The sequence below is a fragment of the Polypterus senegalus genome, chromosome 2 (assembly GCF_016835505.1).
Source record: "Polypterus senegalus isolate Bchr_013 chromosome 2, ASM1683550v1, whole genome shotgun sequence".
Taxonomy (NCBI): Eukaryota; Metazoa; Chordata; class Cladistia; order Polypteriformes; family Polypteridae; genus Polypterus; species Polypterus senegalus.
In genome coordinates this window covers 121,826,489-121,852,974 of record NC_053155.1, presented here as the reverse complement: position 1 = coordinate 121,852,974, position 26,486 = coordinate 121,826,489, and the positions used below count along the sequence as shown (strand labels likewise).

General features: G+C 37.2%; 1 protein-coding gene across 2 annotated transcripts in view; it reads left to right on the top strand.

Annotated features, from left to right (window-relative positions):
- Positions 1-780: 780 nt before the first annotated feature.
- The window catches only part of LOC120523294 (Down syndrome cell adhesion molecule homolog), a 668,946-nt gene continuing 643,240 nt past the window's right edge, over positions 781-26,486 (top strand). For both annotated transcript variants that reach the window (XM_039744497.1, XM_039744498.1), the window contains exon 1: positions 781-1,680. In XM_039744497.1, coding sequence (XP_039600431.1) covers positions 1,638-1,680 — 43 coding nt within the window. In that variant the 5' untranslated portion in view covers positions 781-1,637. The remainder of the gene's footprint in view (positions 1,681-26,486) is intronic.

The following is a 26,486-nucleotide window of genomic DNA, read 5'->3' as shown; positions in this document are numbered from 1 at the left end:
ATAACATTTTCAAACTTGCTTAATCCAGATCAGCACTACAAGGGCCTTAGCCTATAACAGCATAAGGCAAGGACAAGCCGTGGGAAGGGAGCTAAAGCATTGCAGACACAAAGGGACAATTTCAAGTTGCCAATTACCCTAAAACATGCTTCTTGTGCTATGTGGGAAGGAGTTGAGAGTACCTGAAGGAAAATATGTATACATATGGGGAGAACAACAAGCAGTCAATGCATATGACTCTGTTTCCATTACGTAGCAGCAATTAGCACTGCGCTATGTATGTCCAAAATAATTATATCCTTTACAACATGCTCAGTAGTGGATAGGGACATGAAAGCATAACGTCACTGGCTAAGTCTTCTTTAGTGATTCACTCTGTAAAATTCAGGAAATCACTAACCCTTCAATTAAAAATAAAAAAAATCTATAAGGCACACCATAGGGTGGTAACCCTGAATATTTTATTTTGATAAAATAACACTTTTTCTCTCTCATACTGTAGAATTGCACTAATATTCTGCACTACTGTTTATTATGTTAGGGTTCAATAACAAGTTGTTTTCCTAGAATATTTTCATAAATAAAGTCATAAACACCCACATATAGTAAGTAGTTTGTTAAAAAAAAAAAAAAAACATTCAGACCTCACACTTTATTCGGACATCTATCCTTCCTACAATATGCACATTATAAAATGCAGTGGTGTTCCCAAGGTACTTGTTTTGTTCACTGCCAGCAGGGATGGCGAAGAGTGAGCTCTGCACCTTTAAGGCTGTGAAGAGTTAAGGCAGTTGCAGAAGCCTCGGAGAGGGTTATTCTGTAATGCTCAGAGGCAGAGAGGGTTAGCGCAGGGATCAATGTGATTAAAACAGCAGTGGGAAGATGTGCTTGCTTGCTGCCTGTTGGATGGAGAGAGGTGGAGAAGGAGGCTTGACTCTTAAGTCTGATTATTATTATTACTACCACCGTTGCAGATCATCTTTATTTTTTCTTTTTCTTTTTTAGTAATGTGGTGATTTTTTTGAAGCAATTATCTGTGATTTGCATTTTCTCTACACTTCGTTTTCCGCAACTGCAGTTCGTTTATTTGGGAATCGCTTTGTGCATGAAATAATAAATCACCTGTGTCAAACCGCCTGGAACTGCCTCCTCTTTAAAACCTGCTTCCTGAGTCAGAAACACACCTGGGCTTTCCGGCAGAGCAAGCCGCCTCCTATCATCTCCCGAGCATCTTTTCTGAAGCAGGCAGGAGTAAAGCAGGAGAGAAGAGAGAGAGATCAGGAGCGGAGCAGAGTTAGATCACAGCTCTGTAGAAGACAATCAGAGACGCACATACATTCTCCGGAGCGCACAGAGAGAGGAGGGGAGACTCGCAGACAGCGCTGCCAGCCAAAGCTGGACTGATTTCCCCGTAGCTTACAGCTTTGTAACCTTACAAGTAGCACACTGAGGGGAAAAAGAAGAAAGGGGGGAAAAAAGACGAAAATCTGCAGCACCCAGGCAACACAACAAACGAACAACTATTCAAATTCAAGTCGGTATTTAATTAACGAGGATAAAGTGTGCAGAGGAAAAAAAATATATATTAATATTAAAATAAAAAAAAACCTTATTGGGAGGATTGAAAGGCGCAGGGCATGTGGATATTGGCTATTATCTTTTTCCAGAGCATCTTGAATGGTGAGTTTGTTTTTTTTTTCTTTTGGTTTAACTCCTTTTAATCAAACCACTTTTCAAATGCACATATGTAATGCCTATTTCCTGATTGGAGGTATTTAATACAATATTTGCTGGAAGGTGTGCTTCTAAAATTGCACTGTTGCAATTGCTTCTAGCGGCACGCAGGGAGCCTTGTAGAAATGGAAAAGAGCGAGGGAGGCTGGAATCGCATTGTAATCATTTAAACTAGCTTAGCGAGTCGCATCACAAAGCCACAGATCACAATTACTGGGAACAACCTGCGTGCGCAGCCCGCTGCCTGCATTTGTCTTTGACGGTGCAAGTTTAATCAAACGTTGATTGCACACCTATACCTGAAAATATTTACTTATTAAAAAAAAAAAAAGCACAAAAATTCCGACTGGGCATTTTTTTTTAAGAAAAGAAAGCATGCAAACAGGATTGTGGAAGCCGTAGAAGATGGACAGACTTCATTTAGACACTGAAAAAGTTCCTAATCCAATATAATAAATAACCAACGTATCTGATTTTGCATGATGTCATGTTTACGTCAGCGTCAAACTCTGGTGCGACATTAATGTGTGTGAGTTTAATAATTCGCTAGCTCCTTTATATAATTTGTGATACACAAATACACGCACTTGCTTAAAGTACTGTGGGGATGCTTTTATATGTTATAAAAAAATACTGTAAATTATTAAGCTTCTAAATATGTTGTTACTCCGCAATCCAATTAAACTGGATTAATGAGAAATAATAGAGAGATGTTATCAATATGTGCATAGTTTTACCTATGCATTTATTTATGCTTCTGCTTATATAGTGATCTTAAAAAAATGTTAATTCTGTAAATTCAATAAACAAATTTCTTCAATATATCTTGAAAATGCATCTTGGTGCATTCTTGTATTCCTAATGAACTTATTGTGTGTGTATATATATATATATATATATATATATATATATATATATATATATATATATATATATATATATATATATATATATATATATATATGCGTTTGTAGCAGTGAACCTTTTCTTATTTTTGCCAAAAAGGTTAAAAATGAATAACCTCTGCATTACACAGAAGACATTTCCAGAGGTGAATGCCTAGTATGCCTCCTCAGTGAGCGCTCAGATAGTGACAACTACCCTAATTAAGAAGATCTTAAAGGGAGGAGGGAGGGGTGATGTTGTCTAGGTTGTTGATGGTGTGTGTGTGTGTGGTTAATCTCATGTTACCTTCCTTATTTGGTTAGAATTTGTTTTTAATGATATATCACCTTGAAATAAAGCAACTTTGATACCCCTCAATAGGTTTATCTGAATACAAAAACAGTTTAGCCAATTTAGCATAATGCATAGGGATATTTAAAGGAAAGATCCATGAATAGAGAGACCTGGTAGATAGGCATTAACTGGTTATGTTCATAAGGTGGGGCGAAGAATTCTCTCCCAAGATATTAATAAAAAAACAGGGCTATAGTGGTGACAGATGAGTTGGAAACCCTGAGGACCACATTTTGCAATCCTGATTTAGTATTATAATTCATTTTTTGACACTGCACATAGAAATTATTAACCGGTTGGAAAGGACAGGCTGGAATGAAGGACAAGGAAAAGAGGGCAATATGCTTTATTTTGCACAGAGCTGAATCCATGGAGGGAGATGAGGATGGGTGGTGGAAGAGAGAGAAATGCTTTTTTTTTTAAACACCTTGAGGGACAATCATCCATTCCTGTTGTATTCTGTATGTAAATTTTCTTGTGTGTGAGGGGGGGAGAAAAAAAAAAAACATGAGATGGGCCAAGCATTCCTTATGATATGCATCTGTTTAAAGTTGAACAAGAAACAACTGCAGCCCCCTACCTAAAGAACCATATTGTACTCTTTAGAAAAGAAGTCTGCGATCATCCATCTAATTAATTGCTGCTAAATGAATACTCATTGCGCAATTGATGTCACTTTTTTTTTTGGGCAGGCCATCTTTCATATAAAACGAGACCTGAAAGAAGTATAGGTTGTTTTTATCCGAATTATAAAATGCATTTATTGTGTTTAATTATTGGACACCTGTTTTTGTAACGTGCAGAATGAAAAGTTCATAATTGCATGATGGAATAGTACATCTTGCACAAAAAAAAAAAGACTAGAGTGATCAAAGTTATACAAAGGAATAATAGGTTTCTTGCATTTTTAACTTAATATGGACAATGGCTGCATCAGTCTTGCACACTCCCTGTCAAATGGCAGTGTTGTGTAAGAAGCGAGTTCTAGAAAAATGGAGCTCTTAAGATTTCATGCTGCACATTTTTCTGTGTTGTTTACACCAAGAACATTAAATGATGGCTTTTTTTTTTTTTCTTTCATCAAGCTCTACCATACAGCTAGTTGGCTGACCAGGAAGTGAAGCATATTTTCTTGAAAGACCATTTCATTTTTAGATTTTTTACAGTATTTATTTAAACTTGCAAATTCTTGAAAGCTGTAACCCACCATGGGGTGGGGTAGGATGAAAATGAATTTGTGTTAACATTGTGCATTTTTATTTTATATATATATAATTGCTAATAACAGCCATTGTTGGCTTTTAAAGTATTTAGAAAAACCTCTAGCTTATTGATTAAAAACGAATTAGACTGCCTGCATTGTGCTTGTTTTGTCTACTGTTACATATCAGGCTGCAACAGTGACATGGCCAATTGAGTTAGAAATCTACTTTTTATACTGGTACTTTCCAGATGCTTAACACAGTTGAGTGTAGACCGTCTTGATGGCACAGATTTTGAAGGAATTACCTCATTTAACATAAGTCATCAGAAGAGATCTTATGAATGTGCACCACAAGCTGCCTTTGCTTTCATTTACTGTGCCTTATGTGTCTACTAATGACATTTTGTTCTTTTCGCTTTTTCTGTTTTTATTTTTTTGTGCCACCATTATGTGTGTAGTAATACTGACCAGCAAATCAGGTTCTAAATACTTGTGCAACATGACGTATCTCATTTTAGGATTTAAAATCTGAACAATTTCACTTCAAATCAAGAATAAAAGTATCTGCTTTCTTCCCTTTCCTCTGTTTTCCCTCTGCCAGATAAACCATTCAGAAGAATGGATTATGCTTTGATGTAATTCACCAGGCTCAAGACCCACTCAAAAATGTGCAAGTTTTCAGTTACAGCTCAGGATTATTATTTTCTTTTTAAATCTATATCTCATTAATCTTTTTTTTTTTTTCCCTCCTAGAAAATGTTAGTCAGGCAGGTTTTCATTTTGGTAGGCATGTGTGCTGCTCGGTTAAATGCCATATTCTCTGAAGCAAGGTTATTTTTCAGAGCTCACCCTGTAATAACAGCAAAATGACCTTTACCTAGTTATTACATGATCTTATTTTTAAGTGTTCCTAATGGCAGGTACACCCCTTTGAAATTCACTTTTTCAGATGACAAAGGGTCTTTATAGAAGCCTGCTTTTCTCCTCAAAGTTGGTATTACCTTGTGAGTGCCAATTATTTTGTCATAATGAGTGCTCCATTGTTCAATACATTATGTGGTGCTCTCTTCTATTTTTAGCACATTTTCATGTAACAAAGGGGATGCACTTGTGTCAGAGGAGGCAAGTAAACCCAACTGACTTTAGAAATGGTGGGGTCTTTTGACATGCAAAGCTAAATTAGATGCACGTTTTTGCTATTTAATAATATTATAATTAGAAACACAAAATTCTCTGCACTGTAGGTGGAAAATGGTTTCTTTTTAAGAGAAAGAAAACCCAAAGAGAAAGTGTGCATAAATGGCAGGGGTCAGGTACATTTTGAAGACAGTCTTGGAAAACAGGATAACATGGTTTGGGATCATTGTATGCAGTAGAGAAGATAGCTGTCGGTACAAGGGAGAAGATCTGGAAGAAGGCAGTAGACTTGAGGGCAAGAAATTCAAAGTTGCGGGGTCTGAGGACATAGGATGTTGCAGACAGGGATAAATGGAAACCCAGGGTCCAAATGGCAGAGCCCTAACAGCTGAGTAGTAGTTTCCAGTAAAGGTCAAATAATGGCTGCATAAAATAAACACAATTTCTGATCTGTTTCTAATTTGTGTATATAACTTCCTCTTTGATAGTATGCAGATTATGTGCGAAGAATAATTTCCATAATGGTTTTCATACAAATCTGTAGTGTTTTATGATGAATGATCCCTATGAAAGAATAACTGTAGGGATTTTTTTTATGCTATTTACAATATTTTAGGTCGCAAGAATGCAATATATTTGGATTTTTTTATATTGATGTATTATAAAATACCATTTGTCTGTATAGACAGAATTCATAAATGTATTTTGAAGGCCGTGTCAAAGGTAAAGAAAGTTCCTGGTCACCCAAAGGCCAGTATGCAACATAGCAATTAATTTTGTAGTAAGCTTGTAGGGTTGCATGATGGCATATTGGGTAGTTCTGTGATCTGGGTTGGAATGCCACATCTAGTCATTGTCTGTGTGTGTGTGAAACATGTTTGAACATTCTCAACCATGTCTACACAGGTTTTCCTCCTGCCTCCTCAAAGGTTGGGTTAAATTGGCTTTTCTAAACTGGATGTGTATGTATGTATGAGTAGGCAATGGACTTGTGTCCTATCCTGGGTTGTTTGTTGCCTAGTAAACAGTGTGACCCTGATGTGTCTAGTCCCAACCCTGTCTGGCTCCGGCAAATGTGAATTAACTAAACAGGTTTGAGGCTGTTGTGCATGTGGTACTCTGGCTTTTTTTACATTTGAAGGTTAACTGTTTTGAAATTACCAATATGGTGGTCAATTGAGAGCAGTACTGCTTTTTAACTCCACAGGGTTCAGCTAAAATCATGGTTGTTGCATTATCCACGTGCAGATTGCTTGTTCTCCAGTTGTGTGCATATAGTTTACTCCAGTTTTGTTCACACATAGCAAAGGTGTGTGTGTGTGTGTGGTGGTTCAATGGCAAATCTGAATTGGCTCCAATTATTTTGGGGGCATGCTTGTGAGAGTGAGTTAAATAGGATTGATTTATGGCCAGTGTCAGATGCTACCAGGATTGGCGTCCGACCTTGTGACACTGAACTGGGTTGAAATGGACTGAAAATAACTTATACTTGTATGCAATCACAAAGTCATATATACAAGCCTTTAAAACCTACTGTATGCGTATGTTTTCACCCACAAGTTTAGTGTACAAGGTGAGTCTTCTGATATGATCACATGATTATCAAGCACAGCAAGTGAATGAGATTTCCAATTTTATAATAATGCAATTTCTTAGTAGGATTCAGTATGGGAAGATTGGCAATTCAAGGGATTTAATTGACAAGGCTGTGATTGGTACAGAATGTAGTGAGCAGGAACACTTCATGGAAGGCTTATAGAAAAGAGATTTGTTTTTCAGAGCAAAACTGGCTTAAAATGGGTCTAAAGCAACTGGAGACTGGATTAAGAAATAACAATTATCTTGGATAGAAGGTTTAATCAGTTAAAGGTGAGCACAGTAAGAAGCATACATTTACAATAAGGAAACACAATTTGCAGTAAGGGATGTGTTTTATGTGCAAAACCAGGCACTCTTTGACCCTGAGCACTTAAATTGACACTTTGTTTTCAAGGTATTCCTAGATAATGACGTTTGGCTGATGTGTAATTGTAGCTCTGGATGGGCGGGCTGCATTATTGCCATCCTCTTGCATTCTGCCTCTGTGAATCTTTACAAATCCTTAGACATCAAGACCACCATTTCAGGTTTATGATTTTTTGCATACAGTAGAATGTGCAATAATTAAATTGACTGACTCCAGGGGTGGTGATTTTTTTTTCTTATTGTCATAATAAAGTAGGATATTGTCCACATCCCAATTATCCATGATAGTTGACTAAAGATCTTGAAATCTGTTTTTCCCTGATCCTGTTAGTACATAACATGGATATGTACAGTAAATCTGTAAGACTTCTGTTCTCATATGTGAAACTACTAAAACAATTGCTGTTTAACATCGTTCTTTTATGTTTGTAGAAATGCCTAGATCCTTATTCCTGTATCATTTAGTTTATATAGTATATGAGAATATTATCCATCAATGGAGGCATGAGGAAACTTTAATATATTTTTGAATGTATGATAATGTCATTTTATTGAGGGCCAAGTGTGTTTGATCTTGACAATTGGTTGCAAACCATAAATTCAACTGTTGTTGACATTACTTCACTAATCTTATTTTTACTGTATACTGTACTAGTTAGACTGTTGCCTTAATGTGCAGTATTGAATTATATAGAGAAAATCTTGCACAATGCCTAAAGTTACATTTGGTATCTTGTTGGTGTTTTTGTTTATGAGGTCTGATCATTTTTTTCTATTTGTTTATGAAGGTGTCTTCAAATAAAATATCCTAGTTTAGATGCTTCCTAAGGAGGCAGTTGGCTCAGTGGTCAAAACCTGCTAAATCTCTTCAAATGATTCAAAGTTAACACTGTTGTTCTGAATCTTGGCCTTAAAAGGGATAAGAAAATGTATAGGAGAAAATCAGAAAGGTAAAAAGGAGACTGGAAAATGATGCTGTCTGTTGAGTAGAAGGCCATATGTGAGCATTGTATTTTTGCATTCGATATCCACTTTTTGGTGAAAACATAGACCTTTTTCAGACTAGGCCTTCCAGTTGTGTTCTGAAGTATGGTGACCAAATTATTCCTTGGTGAAGTAAGCTGGTTACAGTATCATTCAATACTAAATATTCTGATCACTTATACTTTGTTGAAAATGTAATGCCCTAATATCTTTTACTAGCAGTGGTCTAACACTTGGAAGAGACTTTAGTATATAACATGAAGACTTCAATCCACCTATCAGGTTTTTTTTTTTTCATTCATTTACTTCATTACAAGGGTCTTCAAGCCATAACATTTCATGGCAGCATCAAGGACAAAACAGGAACCAACTGTGGATGAGGCCACTGTAAGACACACTTGTATACTCCCTTACACCATTGGACTTTAAATTTCTTAATCAAACTAAAGTAACATGTTTATGCTGTGTAAGGAAAACTGGAATTCCATGCCTGGGGAGAACATATAAACTCTACATAATACATCATCCGTGCTGGTAATTTATACTAGTGAACATGTAGACCAGCTGTACTATCCAGTTATGCCATCCTTCTTAAGTTGTATATATTAAAAATAGACATTTTTAATTGTAAATCTAGCATAGTTTTAGCTTCCTGCATTACTTTATGGGATTGTCGATGCCTTTTTTCCAATATACATTAACTTTGTTAATGTGAGAGAGAACATTTTTCTTTTAATCAGAATGGAGAGAGCAAGTGAGGGATAGAAATGTGAACAATACAGCAAGCAAATTAAAAAAAAAAAAAAAATGCAAAACAAGTAAGGAAAAGAAATCAAAAGCTCATAGAGTGCTAGTAATGGGGAGAAGCAAAAAACTAGATTTCCATGAATACCTTTTTAGATGAAAGATGAACGAAACAAAATGCTCTGCATCACATTTTGGTTTGTTAGAGTATTATAGTTCAGTAGGAATGGTTTTAAACCTGCAAAAATTACTAGTTCGATGACAAACTATATAGTATCTAGCAATATTATGAAGCCAATAGTAAAGTCTATTTTTCAAAATCCCTCGTCATCCAGTAAAATGTTACAGGCAACCAGGACCCATCCTGTCAGCACCGAATAAGGAACAGAATTTGGCACAATCGACCATGAAGACTGGGCCAATCTAGAGTTGCCATATTTGTGGACAGTGGTATAAAATGTGTGCCACCCTGGTGAGAATTGGTAGAACTGCTTGAGGTAGATACACAATTCTCTGCATTTTCTGAACAGTTTGATTTTTAAAGTATTAATAGTAATAATTTTCCAGTAATATACTATTAGTTCTATCAAATGCTTTTAATTGGAAAGCCAGTCACAGCTTAATTAACATAGGTTAGTAAATCCTCTTCTAAAGGAATATAAAGAGCATGTTCAACTCCTGCCATGTAGGTATGAAATTACTATATATATATATAGTATAGTGTATAGTGTGTATATATATATATATATATATATATATATATATATATATATATATATATATATATATATATATATATATATATATATATATATATATATATATAATATACTGCTCAAAAGAATTAAAGGAACACTTTTTAATCAGAGTATAGCATAAAGTCAATGAAACTTATGGGATATTAATCTGGTCAGTTAAGTAGCAGAGAGGGTTGTTAATCAGTTTCAGCTGCTGTGGTGTTAATGAAATTAACAACAGATGCACTAGAGGGGCAACAATGAGATGACCCCAAAAACAGGAATGGTTTAACAGGTGGAGGCCACTGACATTTTTCCCTCCTCATCTTTTCTGACTGTTTCTTCACTAGTTTTGCATTTGGCTACAGTCAGTGTCACTACTGGTAGCATGAGGCGATACCTGGACCCTACAGAGGTTGCACAGGTAGTCCAACTTCTCCAGGATGGCACATCAATACGTGTCATTGCCAGAAGGTTTGCTGTGTCTCCTGCACAGTCTCAAGGGCATGGAGGAGATTCTAGGAGACAAGCAGTTACTCTAGGAGAGCTGGAGAGGGCCATAGAAGGTCCATAACCCATCAGCAGGACCAGTATCTGCTCCTTTGGGCAAGGAGGAACAGGATGAGCACTGCCAGAGCCCTACAAAATGACCTCCAGCAGGCCACTGGTGTGAATGTCTCTGACCAAACAACCAGAAAGACTTCATGAGGGTGACCCAAGGGCCCCATGTCCTCTAATGGGCCCTGAGCTCACTGCCCAGCAGCATGCAGCTTGATTGGCATTCACCAAAGAATACCAGAATTGGCAGATGCACCACTGGTGCCCTGTGCTTTTTACAGATGAGAGCAGGTTCACCCTGAGCACGTGACAGAAGTGAAAGGGTCTGGAGAAGCCATGGAGAACATTATGCTGCCTGTAACATCATTCAGCATGAGCAGTTTGGTGGTGGGTTAATGATTGTCTCGGGAGGCATATCCATGGAGGGTCACACAGACCGCTACAGGCTTGACAAAGGCACCTTGGCTGCCATTAGGTATCAGGATGAAATCCTTGGACCCATTGTCAGACCCTATGCTGGTACAGTGGCTCCTGGTGCACGACAATTCCTGGCCTCATGTGGTGAGAGTATGCAGGCAGTTCATGGAGGATGAAGAAATTGATACCATTGACTGGCCACCACACTTTCCTGACCTAAATCCAATAGAACACCTCTGGGACATTATGTTTTGGTTCATCCAATGCCACCAGGTTGCACCTCAGACTGTCCAGGAGCTCAGTGATGCCCTGGTCCAGATCTGGAAGGAGATCCCCCACAACACCATCTGTCATCTCATTAGAAGTATGCACCGATGTTGTCAGGCAAGTATACAAGAACACAGGGGCAATACAAAGTGCTGCGTACAATTTTGAGTTGCTGCAATTAAATTTTGGCAAAATGGACTAGCCTGCCACATCATTTTTTCACTCTGATTTTTGGGGTGTCTTTGAATTCAGGGCTCTGTAGGTTGATAATTTTCATTTCGATCAAACGATGTGGCATCCTTTTGTTCCTAACACATTACCCAGTCTATATCCGTATAGATATCCAGGAGGATTTTTTTTTCCCATTGAGATCGGATGTGTTTTTAAAGTGTTCCTTTAATTTTTTTGAGCAGTTTATATATAAATAATATTTATTGTGGACGTGGCCCGGACACAGACAGGCAGACATGTTGTAAAGTCACCACCACCGCACGTTTATTTACAAAAGTTAGTGCACACAAACCCCAAGTCCCCAAAGTCCTGGCCAACACACAATGCCTTTCTTCGGGTCGCCTCTACTTTCTCTTCTCCTGTCTTGTCCTGCCTCCACCCGACTCCAGCCCTTGAATGAAGGGAGACGGCCCCTTTTATCCACACCCGGATGTGTGCCAGGTGCTCCCCGGCAATCACCTGCCGACACGCCCCCATGTGGCAGATGTGCCGGCTGTACTCCCGGAAGCTCTCCGGGTGTCCCTTCTTCTCTAACCAGCACTTCCTGGTGTGGCGGAAGTGCTGAGGTCCAGGGCTCCAAAGGCATCGGGGCGTCCCCTGGCGGTGACCACAGGCCCCTACAGGGTTCGACTTTCAAGCCCTCTACCCGTGGTGGCCCCCACGTGATCCAGGGCGGACGTAGACCCTCTTCTGGTCCTTTAGGGCGTCCCGGCCAGGTCGTCGTCCCTGACATCCCTGACTATATATAAAAACATAAACCAAGGCCTTCCTATAGCAAACACAATCCCAAGGCAGTTTATGAGGACACATTCATTTTTTTTCCCCATTATTAAAGAGGCACCAAGTTAAAACCATTCTGGTTAAGATGTCTATTTAATTAGCAATACTTTATATTGCTCTTAAAGCTTTATATACTATGACCATTGCTATTCATTGTGGAACAGGTGAAAATATCTAGCTGCATGCATTTGTCACACTCCATTAACAAGCAATACATCATTATTGTGAGGACTTCAGATCCCCTTTTGGACATTAAACAATATTCTACAAATGATTACTTAAGCATTTTATTTTTATTATACATTTTAAAATGCAGTGATAATAGAATGCCAATTTAGCTGTTTATGTAAATACAGCAAATCCTCAAAACAGTTTGAACCATTTCAGGCTTTATGGTGGCAGAGCCTATCCTGGCAGAACTGAGTTCAAGTCTGGAAGAAGATGTTTTATCAAAGAGCTAAGCATTGTGCTACATTGTACACAGTATACTCTAAAATATCAGTCATTGTGATCTTAAAAATAAAAAGGGACTTAACCTTTTTTATGAAATACAACAAGACCATTGAAATAAATGCCTTGCTGTTCCCTGTATACATTTCTGATTGGAATGTGCAGACTATTTATGACATTAGCCAAATGAAACCCATGCTTTTGAAACTGAATCCAGCTTTAGCATTCTTAGTAACACTAACTTAGGATGGAATATTTAACTACCTCCCCCACTCATCCCTAGGAAATTTAATCCCCATTTCTATCCAGTAATTTAGATGAACAGCTGACAATGTGAAATATTTGTTTTCAGGAAAATGCTTTGTTCACTAGTGAACACACATATTCCCTCTTGTGTGTTTAAGTGGATATGGATATACATGTCTTTGAACACACATCTAATCAGTGGAGGACTATTGTAAGTGACAGACTGTGCTCATAGGTGGCATATGGTTGATGATTTGGCTGAACTGGTGTCAGTCAGATTTTAAAATATGCCTTATCAAGTGTGTGTGGAATTTTTTATTTTTTTTTTATGTTCTTTATTTTGCCTTATACAATTTTAGTTTTTGTATACCCCTTGGGGTCAGAGCGCAGGGTCAGCCATTTTACAGCACCCCTGGAGCAAATGAAGGTTAAGGGCTTTGCACAAGGGTCCAGGAGAGTAGGATCTCTTTTGGCAGTGACAGGGATTTGAACCGGCAACCTTTGTGATACCAGCGCAGATCCTTGGCCTCCGACCCACCACTCCACCCATATCAAATTATAGAACTAACATAAGATCCAGGAATGAAAAACTGCTAATTGTTGTGGTGGTGGTTTTTTTTTCTTTCTTTCTTTTTTTATTGTATTTGAGGATGTTCTAAGTAGACTAATGTAGCTTTGATTAAATAAAAGTATTGACTTTGATACAAGTTCCACACAAGTAACAAATGTGTTTGATTTATACAATGCATTTTTAATTAGATACATACAGTGCTGATTTGCTCAATATTACAATTATCGTCTCATAAGGGGTAGCATGCTGGGACAATATTCATCACTGTTGCCTCATGGTTCAGATGTCTCTTGAATCAAGGCTAATTGTGTGTGTGTGTGTGAAGTCTGAACATTCTCCCTGCATCTCCATGGTTTTGACTCGCTGTGCTCCGATATCCTCTTGCATTATAATAGATGGGCAAGTTTATTTATTCTTAAATGGCCATGCATGAGTGAGGACATGTACCCTGTGCTGAACTGTTGTCCTATTCAGAACTGGCTTTACTACAGTATATAATATTCATTTAAATACCAGAAAATCTAAGTGACAAAAATTTGAAAAAAATATATATGCAGCTGAAAGTCAATAATGTGAATAGAGATTGCTCTTTCAAAATCTTTGCAGTACTACTTTTAAACTGAGTAAATCCTATGAGAAGTGTTCCTATGAGAAGTGTTCTTTTTACTGTATCAATAAGCTTTAAAAACCCTTTGATAAAGTAATCTGCTTTTGTCTTATACATGACAGTTTATAGAACACATCACCAAAAAGTGTTTTTAAAAAAATGAACAAGACTGAATTTTAAAATTAAACAGTAAACCACTTTCTGTGATGTTCAAAAGGGGCATCAATTTACATAAATTAAATACTGAGTGGTCCTATGGAGTAGATGCAGATACTGGAATGCAGAATGTAAACCAACCCTATAATAAAACAGTAAGCATTCCAGTTGTGAATCGCTACTGTTCTGAATACAAAATGTTGTGTGTGTAGGGTTAGACTCCCATTTAGAAATTCTAGTTTACAGCACATTATTCCATATCATGCCAAGTGTGCCAGATGCTCTGGAAACCCCCCTGGTCTCACTGGAGTAATTACCTTAGTAAAGATAGTACATGGGCTTTTCAAGTCCACCTTGCCTCAGAAAACCTACGAGTGACTGTCATCTGAGGAGAAGAAAGAACTAATGGAGATGTGAGAGTAATGATGTGGTATTTGCTGATGTAAAGATTTATGGTGGAGGAGGAGGAGAAGAAATGTATATTTGGCAGAACTGGAGTACAAACTGTGTAAATGACTTGCTCAGGGTAACAAGTTAAGTGTAAAGTGTGAAATTGAACTTGGACTTTTGGGGTTTAAAGTGTAATGCCCTAGTTGCAAATCCACCATGCCTGCTTGATATCATATTAGCAATGTTTTTTGTAATTGCAAATTTTGGTGTGATCAAAATACTCACATTTTAAGAAAAACCCTAAAATTTTGTTGTTAGACAAAGAGTAAATGTCAATTTAATGTTGCCCTATAAAGTCATATCCTTCTGTTTTAGGTTCATAGATCTACTTTTTTGCTGTCTAGAATTGTGATTAGAAAAGCCTACCTTCAAGCCTGCCTTAATTTTCCTTTGGACTAGGTAGATTATGACAAGTGGAAATGAAAGTTATGAAGAGATTGCTGCAGGAAGCCCTTATCAAAGTGTGGTCAGAACATTTTAACAGCTTTTACAGGAGAATTGGGCTTTAGTCTATAGGTCGTTTTAACTGAAACAGCTTAGACCTACATCTTCATCTGACATTAAATTAGTTTCTGCTGCAACTTGTCAAGGGGAAATCGGGTACCTTGCTTACTTTTGCTGCTGTTTTTGCTTTAAGTGTTCAAGTTAATTGAGACACAAAATTAAACAGAAAAAAGTTCATCTAATGAGCCGGGAACACACTACTGCAGTACTGACACAAACATGTGCAGTCCAATATCAACCATAAGTAATAAAATTGATGCTCAGTAGTTTTTGACGTTTTGACTGAATAAATCATGACTGCACTGTTTATGCAAGAAACCTGTAGGTAGGATGTCTGCCTACTATCTGTAGTGTTGTGTGTGTGTGTGTATTTTTATGTGTGAACATCCAACTGGATGTAATATACGGTATGTAGTGAAGGTAGTCTGGTTGTAATAAAGAAAAAAAAATTTAGATGAGCAAGTTCAGTGGAATTAAGGATTTGCGGAAGACAACGGGATGAAAAGTCTAATGTGAAGAGATAATTATGCAATTTGCAATCCCATTTTCTGTCTACTTTTGTACTTTGGTAATGGGTAATGACTTGAAGGGCACAAAACCCCATGGTTACTGCTGTCAGAAGTAAGTTGGCTGATTTAGATAATAACATAAAAGACCTACATTAACATAGCTTATTTGTAAGTAGGGCAAATGGGTCTAGCAAGGAATCGTTCATCACGTGGCTGGTTAGTAATTAGCCCAGCTAGAATTCTTGAGCTTTTCTGGAGAGGTGACAGCATTATAAAATATATATAATTTTACGTGCGTGTGTGTGTGTATATATAATATACTTCAAAAGCTAGTTTCAGTTAGACATTAACTTCAGTTTATTGAAGTTCATTTCAAGAACAAATGAATCAAGAGCACTTCTAACATTGTGTTCAAGCTACATATTTATATTTTGATATGTTAATGAACAATTTGATTGTGAGCAAGTTAAGATGATGGCTTTGAAAAGTTGTTTTTTTTTTTTTTTTTTGCCTTCCAAAGTAATGCAATATTTTGAGACATTCTTAATTCAGTTTCTGGTCTGTCCTGGCTTCTTCAGGAGCAGGGCCCAAGTTAACTCTAGACAGGGTGTCCTCCGTCAATGAGCCCACTTATTCTCACACTTATAAAGGTCAAATTTAGAATTGCTGATTAGCCCATCTTGAATGTCCATGGACACTAAAGTACTTGGATTTTATGTCTTCTGTAATTTATAATTAAAGTGATATCAAGAGAGATGGCATTCACGTATTTGAACCTGTAGAACGCATTTCCAGTCTAGTGCTATAACCTGTATTCCGTTACATGATCCAATGCAATTTATTTGTTTACTAATACTACTACTACAGTGAAAGAGAGTAGTGGATTACTACTCTTCTTCACTGGTTTAGGTTGAATCTGCAATGGAAACTGTGCAACAGCACTGGCGAGGACCTGATTTTACAGACCAGTCAAATCTTAAGGTCTGAAAAAGAAAGCTCTAGAAATAAGATTTGATTTGCTGAAACAGTCTGCTTCAACACACAAATATGGCTAAATACCAAGTGAAGATTTTTATTTATTCATGTAAATAGCAATTCTAATCAGGAATAATATGTAATAGAAGTGTTGCTTCATGACCGTATTTGTTTTAATATGCTTTATGTCTTTATTGGTCAAGGTTGTTGTCAAAATGAATAAACAAAATAATCCTGAAGAGTGTTACAAAGGTATTGATGTTTCATACAGTATTCTGTCTATATAGGTTTACTAAGAATTTATCATATAATATTTTTTTTACATATGTGCATACATCAAAGACAGTTTGCAATCATATATTAATTAGGAAGAAATGTGCATGATTTTTTTTTTTTTTGCTCTGTTTGTTTGCTTTTTGGGTTAATCGGTCAGTCAAATTTACTAATCTGGATCGGGGTACTTAACCTGCTTTGACTTTCTAAGTTAAACCTATTAGATTATGAGATGCTTTGCCCTGCTTCTGAGATTTAGTGCCACCTTATGTTACCGCTTAATTTTAAATGTTACTATTCAAATGAAACTTAAAGAATGGCATGCTTGAGGGTCTACAAAAAAAATGTCACGATTGAAGGATAGATTTGCTGTAGTTTAGAATGTTATCAGGTAGAGATGGACTTCTTCTGGTTAAATGATTGTGATCTGGCTTGATCTTAACAAATGAAATTACTTTTTAGTCGTAGGATTTTTTTTTTTTTTTAATCTTATTTGGGTACAGACAGTAATATGCATGTTGATAAAAATTTGGAAATAAGCATTAATCATGGGATTATGTTCTTGTGTTGAATGGTAGAAATAATGTGCAGTATAGCCTTTTTCCTAACAGAAGGGGTGACAATTAAGACAAAATGGAAGAAACACAATCTGCACTCCATCTTGGTTCACATTCAGCTCACTCATTCTTCTTTAGCCATTATAAGCCAGAATGTGGAAAAGGGAAAAGTAAACAGAGAAACTGACATCGAGCCAGGAAAGAATGATAGTTTAGCTTTTCTGTTTGTTCTTTAAATCTTTATCAAGGAAAGCTTATTGAAGAAAACTGGGACATTGATTTTGATTTGATTTACATTGCCCCTAAATGTATATTTTCAACTTTTTATGCCTCCATCAGACTAAGACAATATAATTGTGCACACTCTCCGACAAAATAGTTTCTACCCAGGGTATAGTACTGCATTGTGGCTGCTCTGACATTTTATATCCTCTGCATATGAGTGGCTAAGAACAATGAATGGAAGATGGCCAACACTGCAATTTTGTCAGGTGTCCTTTGTCATTGTATGTTAGCTGGTTCTTGTGGTGTTTCCTGTGCTGTTAAGAGAGGTTGTGGTCCTCTGCAGCACTGAGTTGAAGCCTCCAAAAATGTACATATGTATGTACAATTTCAAAAGTGAATGATACTTAAGGAGTTATATTGAACAAACGGTGCCCATTTGCAATGCTGAAAAAAAAATCTGGTTTAACTATTGGGTGTGATTTTGTTGAAGTTCCCAAGACTGCACCTCTCTAATAATTTTCATTTTAGTTATAAAGCATACAATACTGTTCTTATTGTGTGTCAGAAAAAAGATCTATACATAGCGACTTAAAAGATGGCTTCTGCTAGCTTTGCTTAGCTGTTAATCTTGAAATCTGATTTACATTATGAAGAGATTGAATAATCTTACATTAAGCTTTGGCCAGCTTTTTTTTTTTTTTGTTTAAATTTGCTTCTAGCACTATAGAGGCATATGGTGGTTGGTTCTGGAACCTTTTGGGTTACTTAACCTTGAATAGAAAAGGATATGATAACCCTCACCACCATGCTCTCTCTCGCAGGCACACTTCAGACATTGTCCTGATGTCTTTGACATTCACAAAGATGTTCATGTTAAGTTATTTATGTGACTTTAAATTTACCTCTACAAGTGTGAGTAGGCGTTTGCGTGAATAGGCCAATCCTAGACTGGTATTTTATCCAGGGCTGGTTCATGCCCATTGCTGTTTGGAACCTCTTTCCCATTTTGGAAGTAACTTTTTTAAAATGGATTAGTGGTACCAAATTGGGTATTGCAGAGTAGTCCAACTCAAACAATTACATACAAGGCTTTTGGGTAATAACCCTGTTTATTAAGTGTGTAAAATATGAACAAAACTTGTCTGTCTGAAGGGTAAATGTTCAGACAAAGCCTAAACCTGCTTTACTGAAGGTGAAACAGCCAAACTAGAAAAGAGAGGATACATTATATAGTTAACAAGTCTGATTTATTTTAGTGTACCAGAAATGGCTTGAAAAGAAAAACTACAATATTCTCAAATCCGTTTATAAGGATATAGGATCCTCGAGACTATTCCATCAGCACCAAGCAGAAGGCAGGAATTACAAAGATGACAGGTGGGTGCGGGGTTTGAACCAAGGATATGTGGGATATCTAGGATAGAAGGCATAACCTACTACACTCCCATAATACTTTTGCTTCAAAATAAATACTTCACATTGTTTCACCCTCCATTCTTTATGCTTTTGTTAATAAAAATTAAACTGTGAAGTATAGAACTTTGTTATAACTAAGAAGCTGTTTTAATGTGAAGCATCAATATTTTGGGGCAAGCAAGACTGTTGGCATATATATTTGAGATTTATGACACCTTTTTACTTTTACAGGAATAAATCAATTGGCTATGGCTTTGACTTGTAATAGGCCCAATTGCACCTTTACTAGCTAATCCCCTTCATTGTGGGGCCGAAACATCACTATTTAAATACAGCTGCTCCACGGAAAAGGGTTTGCTGACTTGCCTACTTAGTAGCAATGGTCCGCTCATTCCTGTTGTTCCAGAATCTACCAGTCCTGATCTGGTCTAAGACAGAAATGTGATTTGCACATTCTGACAGCTTGACCCACTTTAATATGAACAATTTGTTCACCACTTGCTGGGCCAATAGACAGTTTACTTATTCATGCTACACTACACACAATTTAATAGTACATTAGGGGTGGAAAATCTCAAAAGCTTCCTTTTCATTTTTATGTAAAGAAATCCATATTTCTAAAACCTACATAATGGAAATGAGCAATGTAAATAATAGTACATGGTATCTTTACTGAATGAACCTGAGAAAGCACATTAGACAGAGGATCTCTCTCCCTTTTTTGTGTATTAAATCATTTTTTGTTGACATTATTCCTCTGCATATAATTAAGAATACAGGATAATGTATTGCTCAAGGAACTTTTCCTACTACACACAATGTGAGCCTAAGTTTAAATTGTGTATTTTACATGCATTACCCTAGATATTGTAATCTGACTGGGTGCCTAGAGGTATCTTAATGTATGCAAATGTTATTTAAAGTATTAATTAGCTGATGCTAATACTGACAGATTAATAAGAAGTGCTCCGTAGTCCTCCACGAGAAGTGTAGCCAGGTGGCTAGCAGAAGGAAGCTTAAACAGTGGATACGTATTTATGAATGAATGCAAGTGAAAAAATTGTGTATTTACTGAGGGAATACTACCGGAGACAGACAATCAAAAAAAAAAAAAGACAAACTGGAATAATATAAAATACTGTATTGCTGACCTGTGGTGCTATCCCATAATTCTGTAGTATGCTTTAGAAGGTCTAATGTTGATCAGTTGTACATAAGAATGGTACCAGAGCATGGTAGTTGGACTCTTTAACTAAATTACTATTGGCCTACAGAAATAAATGAAGGCCATTTGTGAACTTTGAGAATTATACCAGGGGTAGCCCCAATTACATAGGTGGCATCATGGTAGCCACGTGTCTTACAAACGATAGAGAACTGAGGAATTGGGGCTTGCCTGTAGGATAAAGGACCTCTGCTAGATCTCCCAGACCTAGGAGTGTAAAGATGATTATGAACTCCTGAAATTAGTTGTCTGGGTAATCACTGTAGTGGCTCCAGGTTAGTAGGTAGGTGAACTTGTAGTGATACGTTAGTCCAGCTCATTTCTCAAGTGGTCTGGGTGTGGAAGAAAGACCAGAGCGAGAAATACACTGTATATATGAGGTGTGGTAGGGGAGTGAGACTGCTGGATTTTTAAGGTGTGTCTTGTCATCCCACTGACTGCCTCACTGGTCTGAATTACACAGGCTTTACAACCCTCAATCACGTGGCTTGGCTAAGAGACTTGCCCACCAACCTGTCGTGTGTTTGCCATTTGGTTGGTTGGTAGTTATTGTTGCTTCTGCTGTCCTTCCTTTCTTGTGTTTTTTATAATGTTTGTGGATGACTCAGGAAATAGGAATACACGAATATTATCAAATTTTTGGGAAGATGCATTGCTCCGCCTCACCCAACGCAAACATTTATTTTAGATCGATGATGAAGAGTTAAAAATAATGTAGGGTGTTTTAGTGGCCAAGCCACTCTCATGTGAAGCAGTTTTCCGTTTGTAGGAATATCGGTGAAGTGTGTTGGTTCACAGGTTCCACATTTGTCTCCTTTCTCTCTACGGTTAATTCATTAGGCCAATTCTAGGGGAACTGGAGATGGATGTATAAGGACCCCTTTTCCGTGTAACACATTGGGTGGCTGGAGGTTTCAGACAGAATGCATAAAATTTTTAAACTGCGGGTCATGCAGACTTGTCGTCTTTTGTGTCTCCATTAATAATAAAGCTTTATAAGCCCTCGGACACACCCAAAAAGAAAAGAAAAATCATTCCTATATCTTACAATTTAAAGGAAGCCTGAGCTTCCAGAATTTACAGTTACAAATTTGAGAGTAGAAACTTCTGAACTAATCAAACGTTCCTTAGCAGACTTAGGGATGTAATCAAAATTTCTGTTTAGATATGCTATCTATGTTCAAAGCATGTAGTGTTTGCTTGGACTCAATTTAATCTCTCAGTTGGCTGTAGAGTTTGAATATTGTCCATATGTTTGTGCTTCCTTTAGGGGCTGTGAATACCTTTTACTAATTTCTTCTTTTTTTTTTTTTTTCTTTCTCTCTCTAGTGTAAGCAATAGGTTGGATTTCCATTCTTTCTGGAACATGGTTCCTGTCTTTTATTTATTGCTGTAAAGGTGGGCTTCAATAGCCAAGACAATACTAAATATCGTTGTTAATAAAAATAAAGAATGGGATTGAATGCTTTCACTTAGGGTGCTACAAATGTGACGGAAATCTGTTAAGGACATCCTACCAAGAGCAATCTATTTTACGTGTGTATTCCTTTGTGGCTTTGAGCAGAGATTGCTATTCAAGCTCAGCTGACTTCAGCTTTTCTGTCTTTGGTGTTTTTTCTTTTTAAATGTTTTGTGAAATCACTCCTAGTACATCTAATTTGTCCATCAAACTGAACCTCCTCTTAGGAGGCAGCATTGGGGTCAAAGGAGTAATTGGCACCTGATGGTCTGCCAGTGTCTTGTAGGTCAGACACCTTCACTGTAAATAGTGCAGCATTCTATATGCTTAATGTGACTACAAGTCTTTGGACTGTGGTACTTAAGCAGCAAGAGCATACAGATAATCCTTACTCACAAGAATGAAGCGAGTGGCAAAGCACAACTTATGCTGCTCCTTTATCGGTTTTGGAAATCCACTGATATATATATATATATTTTTTTTTTTTTGTCTTCATGTTGTCAAGTGAGTCAGTTTTCCTTCCTATGGTTCAACTATAGAAATATTTATGTTCTAAATAAATGTATATTTTTAAAACATTTCAACAATTTGGCCTGCCCAGTTCAGGATTTGTGTTTTATCATTATATTAAATAAAACCCAAAGCTACCAATATTTTTTACAATTTTCATCAAATTTGGCCTAAAAACTCAAATGTGTGTAATCGGTTTCATTCTTGATATTTGAATGACAACACAAGACATGACTGCTGCTGTTTGAGCCTCGGGCACAGTTAATTGTTATGGGCTCTAGACAGGTAAAAGGATGAGCACTGGTTTAAACTGACAGGCAGGATACAATGGGCTTTAGAAATCTGATAGCTGGTGAACTCCTAGCTGGAACAGGAACCTGTGCTTGTAGCATTGTGCCTAGAGGCACGACATGTTTGTTTTTAGGAATTATCAGTTGTATGCAAAAACCTAAATAAATAGAAATGTATCCCATTTAAGATATTACTTTTAATGAATGGAAAATGGAGTTAACCTAAGAATAACGTGGCACTCCTCTAAGTGATCAGAGCTTTGGGGTCACTTTCTAGTAACTTAGTTGTAAGAACCTTTCCAGGGTACTTTCAACTTTGTGCTACATTAGTTTAACCAACCATTTTCTGACCAGTCTGTCCAATCCAGTGTCCCAGATGTCAAAGCCTATTACAGAAGTTTTAGATGCAAGGCAAGAACCCACCCGGGATTGTTTATTAGTCTATTTCAGGATGCACACACACACACATACACTTGTTCATACTGTGCTAATTTTGAGCTGCTAGTTAATGTCTTCAAAACATGGGGTGTAATAGGTAGAAAGCTTAACATTCCTGAAAGCAGCATGATTGAGATCTAAGAATCTAGATCTGGGGGACGACAACATGAACCACTGAGCCACTATATCACATTTATAACTAGATTTCCTTTCTAATCCTCTATATGTAATTTAGATGTGAAATATTTTTGGGGTTTCTTATTTCTGTATGGCGAGTTAGATCAGGTCTTGCACTTATTCTGGTACAGATGCAATTGTGGCATCTCTCTCTGGGACTCTGTATGTAATGGTGGATGCAGTTAATCAGCAATGCTATCCCCTTGGATGCAGTCTCTGCCCTTCATTTTACTGCACTGTTTTTGCTCTTTTTCTTTTTGAGGTTCTGTTACATGACAACCATTTCACCTTTTCTTTAAACAGTTGTTTTAATCCGCTTCCATCCTTTAGTTGGATGAGACCAAGGGGAGGAAAAAGGAGTCTTGATTGAGGAACTGTAGTAGAGCATTTATGACATTTTTTAGCTTGTCTTTTCATTTACTAATCAGATCAGAGATTGATAGTGCTACATCTTTTGTTTAGAAAACATTGAATTTCTGAAGCTTGGTCAGGGCAGCTCTGGGCTGATCAGTGCTGTGTAGCTCTGGCTACTTTTTTTTTTTCTTTTTTCTTTTTTCAGTTGGGTTAGTTTACCTTTTGTGCACATATAAGATTTAAGAAAATGACCACAAAGCCTTTTCAATCCTCCACCCCTTAACGTGGCTGCATGCACATACACACGCTTTGCATAGGGGCTTTGGGAGGAGGGGATTTGGGGAGATAATGTCCCCACCCTAGTAATCGGTGTCTCCCTGGAGTGGAGTTGTAATTTGGAAAGCTGCATTAAGCAGCTGAGATTATGCTACTGATGAGCTGCATAAGACGGCAGGGAAACTTCCTCAAAGGACACAGGGGCTTTACTGAAAGAAAGTACCAACAAATAATAAGCAGTGCGCACAGGTAAAATGAAGGTTCTAAAGGAATTACTGGAGGGTTAAAAAAAAAAAAATTGCATGGAAAAAATTGGCCAACACATGTTAAAGAATTTTACAAAACCTCATACCCTGATGTGATTTTTACTACAGCATGTATATGCTGATTTGTGATTGGATCATATGAAGTATAGTGTTTGTAGTTTTCAGGCATCCAGTATGACTAGCTCATAAAAACCACTTGATAGTTGCTCCTTTGGGACTTTGTGATTTTTCTTTTTTACTCTGTGGTCATGACACGTTTATCTGCCAATATGATTAATAGGATTTTGCACCCACTTCCATTTCTCAGCACTCTAGTTTGAACTGTGCTCGATTTTAATTAGGCAGCGGACTAACATTGGTTAGTGGTAACACTTCACTGCTTCAGAGTCACTACTTTGAATCTAGGCCCAGATGTGAGGCATTTTAATGTTATTCCTGTATTTAAAAAAAAATCTTCCATAATTGGTGACTGGATATCCCAGGTTGGGCTTTTGTAAGTACCCACAATGATAAACTGGTATGCCATTAAAGGTTGGTTTCTGCCTTATTCTAAATGCAGCTTTTTTTTTTCACCCATGATTGTAATAAAATAGATTGAAAAGTGGAGGGAAGGTCTGATGTTGCTGCAAATAGACAGAATAGAGTACTGTAGAGAATTGTGGTCTCCATTCCAGGGACCCATTTGTCCATCCACCTTCTATCAACAGTGTGCACTTTCTCAATTGTACGTGTGGATCCTCTGGTTTCCTCAACACAACCAAAAGATGTGAACTTGCTTGACCACCATCTATAACTTGCCTAATGTGCACAGTCATTCCTCAATCTGGAATGATCTCCAGTGTTAGTTCCTGCATAATGCCCAATAAGCTGTGACTTCTCAGAACAAGTGGCATTAGAAGACTGGTGCATGGATAGTAGGAATAACTTTGTTTGTCTTCCACGTTTCACTTTTGGCAGATAATCTGCTGAAAATGATATCTGTAATTACAATATAGAGGCAGTTCTCCGAGATGATGACGATAATAATTTTTCACATTTATATAGCGCTTCATTGAGTGGGGAGCCACTTTTATCACCATTAATGTATAGCATCTGTCTGGATGATATGATGGCAGCCATTATTGTGCCAGCATGCTCATTGCATATTAGCTGTTCGGTGGTGAGAGAGAGCCAATTAGAGACAGGGGATGATTAGGGGGCCACAATGACTAAGCCCATGGTGGGCAATTTTAGTCTGGACATTAGGATATGCCCTACTTTAGGAAGGATGCCAAGGGATCTCATGACCACAGGGAGTCAGGACCTCGGTTTTAGGATTTATATTTATGATAATGTTATATACTTCAATTATGTCTATACTTCAATCACATAATGATTGCTTTGTTTCAAATCCACTGAGATAGTGTACAGAGCCAAAATAATGAAAATTTGCCTTTTATCTAAATATGTATGGATCGAACTGAATGTGTGTGTGTGTATGTGTATATATGTGTGTGTGTATATATATATATGCCTAATGTGCACAGTCATTCCTCAATCTGGAATGATCTCCAGTGTTAGTTCCTGCATAATGCCCAATAAGCTGTGACTTCTCAGAACAAGTGGCATTAGAAGACTGGTGCATGGATAGTAGGAATAACTATATATATATATATATATATATATATATATATATATATATATATATATATATATATATATATATATATATATATATATATATATATACACATGCATGCATGGTTGTTTTTTTTTTTTTTACAGAGACATACGTTCACATCCCGTGAGACAAGACTTTGTGCCAAGAGATTTAACCACTCCCGGGGCCGGAAATAAAAGACAAAGAGTAGATGACAAAGTAGAACGTTGTAAAGAATTCAAAAACATTGAAATAACGGAACAGCAAAAAGAGATTGAATATATTGTTTGGATTTAAACTTTAAGTTGGAGTCTTGTAGATCGTCTAATTTGTGTTGCCATCAGGGAAAAGCAGTGTTTCTTCCCAATGAAGAGGCATATCCGCAAGAATTAAGATTTGTTGTTTGGTGAAAGTAAAATCCACATCCGCGAACAGCAGAGACGCTAAGTGTCTGGCATGTAGCGCAGGCCAGGGGGTTGGCCAGTGAAGCACGCAGGGGCAAAGCCCCCCTAATAATATAAAAGCAAAATTTGAATGAGGTCCACTAAATATTAACAAGCTGAGGAAAACTGGAGTTCTATGTCACACCGCAGGGCACATCACTTCATATCTTTGCTGATTTTTGTACAGTGGTACCTTGGTATACGTCCTTAATCTGTTCCAGATCCTTACACTTATACCAAACAGGACTTATACCAAACAAATTTTTCCCATAAGAAATAATGGGAAAATGATTAATTCGTTCCCATGAAAAAAAATCCTATTGTTATTGGCATATTATACATTGATGGGGTTGTATAAAATAATTTAAACACTGCTTAATACTAAAATACATAAATACAAAAGCAATTAGATGAAATAAATGAAAATGACTTGTCCGATAACAATGAGTTTAATTTTACTGCACGACAAAGGA